General features: G+C 34.3%; 1 protein-coding gene across 1 annotated transcript; it reads right to left on the reverse strand.

Moving 5' to 3' along the window:
* Positions 1–627: 627 nt before the first annotated feature.
* On the reverse strand, positions 628–1761 carry LOC100241753 (indole-3-acetic acid-induced protein ARG7-like). Its single transcript, XM_002273056.4, has one exon. It carries the CDS (start codon positions 1285–1287, stop codon positions 922–924), a length of 366 nt encoding a protein of 121 aa, XP_002273092.1. The 5' UTR covers positions 1288–1761; the 3' UTR covers positions 628–921.
* Positions 1762–2256: the final 495 nt, after the last annotated feature.

The raw sequence follows: 2256 nt of genomic DNA on the forward strand, positions 1-2256 counted from the left end.
TGCTTACTTATGTATAATATAAAAATTTTAATTTTTTTTTTCAAATGTTAAATTATTATTCACAACATTTTACAATAAATAATTAAAAATATCTAAAGTTTGTATTTAAAAAATGGTCCATTTAAAAAAAAATTTATATTCTAAAAAATAAAAATTATTTTTAAGGCTTTGAAGGACATTGGAATCATATTCAAACCAACCCATTTGTCTTTTCTCGTAAGGCCAAAAACCCAAATAGAAACCTCAAAATTGAGGCCAGAAACCCCAGTAGGGACCCATTGGCTCGCATCCCCTCACCCACCAAACCAAATAAAACCAGCAAAAGTTAACCACGTATATCTAAGTAAATGTCTCATCTTATGAAGAACTACAAAAATGAAGCTTCGTCTTCGTCTTCGTCTTCTTCTTCTTCCTCTTCCTCTTCTTCCTTTTTTTTTTTTTTAAATATATATATATATATATATATAGAATGACCCAAAAAAAAGGAAAAAAAAAAAAGGGAATTTCAAGCTTTATCCTCCCTGGCTTTGGCAACCACACACAATATACAACAAAGTAGTGGCCTCAACCGTGTTCAATACGTTCTCCTCTCTCTCTCTCTCTCTCTCTCACTCGTGATTCATTGACTTCAAAAACCAGTTTCATGTGTTCACATTAATAAAGAGAGGTGGAATGTACATCTAACTTTGTTCTTTCTCTTTAATCAATTTTCAAGCTCCCCAAACAAATATTGCCCAAAAATATCACAAAAAAAGAAAAAGAAAAAGAAAAAAGAAGCAACCCCATTCTCATAACCACTCCTTTGTTTTGTCAATACTACAACAACCTTGGTATTTTAAAAAAATGTGAAAATTAGAGAAAACCCAGAAGATTTACATAGGAATTGAATCAGCTAGGATATGTAGAATCACAATTAATCTGTCAAACCCAGAAGCAGTGGTGGTGGTTGTGGTGGTCGTGAAGGTCGTGGTGGTGGCTGTGGTGGTGGTGGGACTTCTCCTTGTCAATCATGCCTTGGACATAGCGAAACTCCTCCACATGGCATGGGATGGTTATGGGTCCTTTCTGCTCAAACCCATACTCCTCTTCTGCCTCCTTCAACAGCTCCATGAACAGAGGATGATTGATGTAAATGACGGGGATGACAAACCTCTGCTGCTCCTCCCCTTGACCCACCAAAACTGCAAGACACCCCTTTGGGATGTCCCGCATCTCCTTCTTATTATTACCATTCCCATGGTGGACATGCATGTGGAAATTGAGAAAATTCTTCTCCCCACTCCCCATATCTCAATTCTCAGCAACACCCACTAAAAACCTAGAAAAACCCAGAAAGAAAATCACCTCTTTTCCTTGAGATGTTACAAGAAAACGAAAGAAAATGGCCAGGGATCAGAAGCCGAGATGGCAAGCTTGAAGAGGGTTAGAGAAGAGTCCGTTAATGACCTAGGAACGTTGCTCATGATAAAAGAAAACCAAGGACAAAAAGCATATGATATGGAGGAGAATGAGAATGTGTTGAGAGGTGGAGCTTGGTATTTATATATACACATACTTGTAGCTTTGAAGGCTTCCTTAGCCTGTACACAAAGGTGGTTTCTGTGAAGAAGTCAAGACCTTGGGTGGGTCTTTTTTGCCTTATATTTGCCGTCTAGGACAGGTTTTTGCCTTTTCGGCTAAGTATTTAGATGCGGTGGATCATAGGCGGTAGATTTGACCCCCTCCCCCTATCAAAAGCCACCCCAAAAGAAAAAAAACAGAAAAAAATTTGTGTGTTTATCCATTTACTAGGATGCTTGCATTCTTTGACAAAATATTGTTTATTATTTCATATGGTAATGTTCTACAAGTAACTTGTGTGAAGGTTAATTTTCAATGTGCTTATTTTATTTATTTATTTGATGAAATCATCATTGAAAGGTTTAGTGTCATATTTAAATAATATTATAAAATATCAACATAATTTTTTATAAGTATAGTGCAAATCATGAGTATGACATGGGAGCTATTAAAAACAAAAAATAATTATTTGTTATCATTTTCAATTATTCAAACTTAGTTTGGATCGAGAAAGTTCAAGGAAAAAAGTAAAATAAATAATCATGTACTTAATTATTTAGGCTTAGTTTGAGCCTATCAAGGTTTGAAGGAAACTACCACGAAAGAAAATAGAAAAAAAAAAATAATAATAATAATAATAATAAATATAATAAAATTTTCCTTATATGCCCTTTATTTTTTTTATTTTTTTTATAA

The sequence above is a fragment of the Vitis vinifera genome, chromosome 16 (genome assembly GCF_030704535.1).
Source record: "Vitis vinifera cultivar Pinot Noir 40024 chromosome 16, ASM3070453v1".
NCBI lineage: Eukaryota > Viridiplantae > Streptophyta > Magnoliopsida > Vitales > Vitaceae > Vitis > Vitis vinifera.

Excerpts from the sequence above, each read along its gene's own strand:
- LOC100241753 (XM_002273056.4), bottom strand. The coding sequence starts at position 1,287 with ATGGGGAGTGGGGAGAAGAATTTTCTCAATTTCCACATGCATGTCCAC.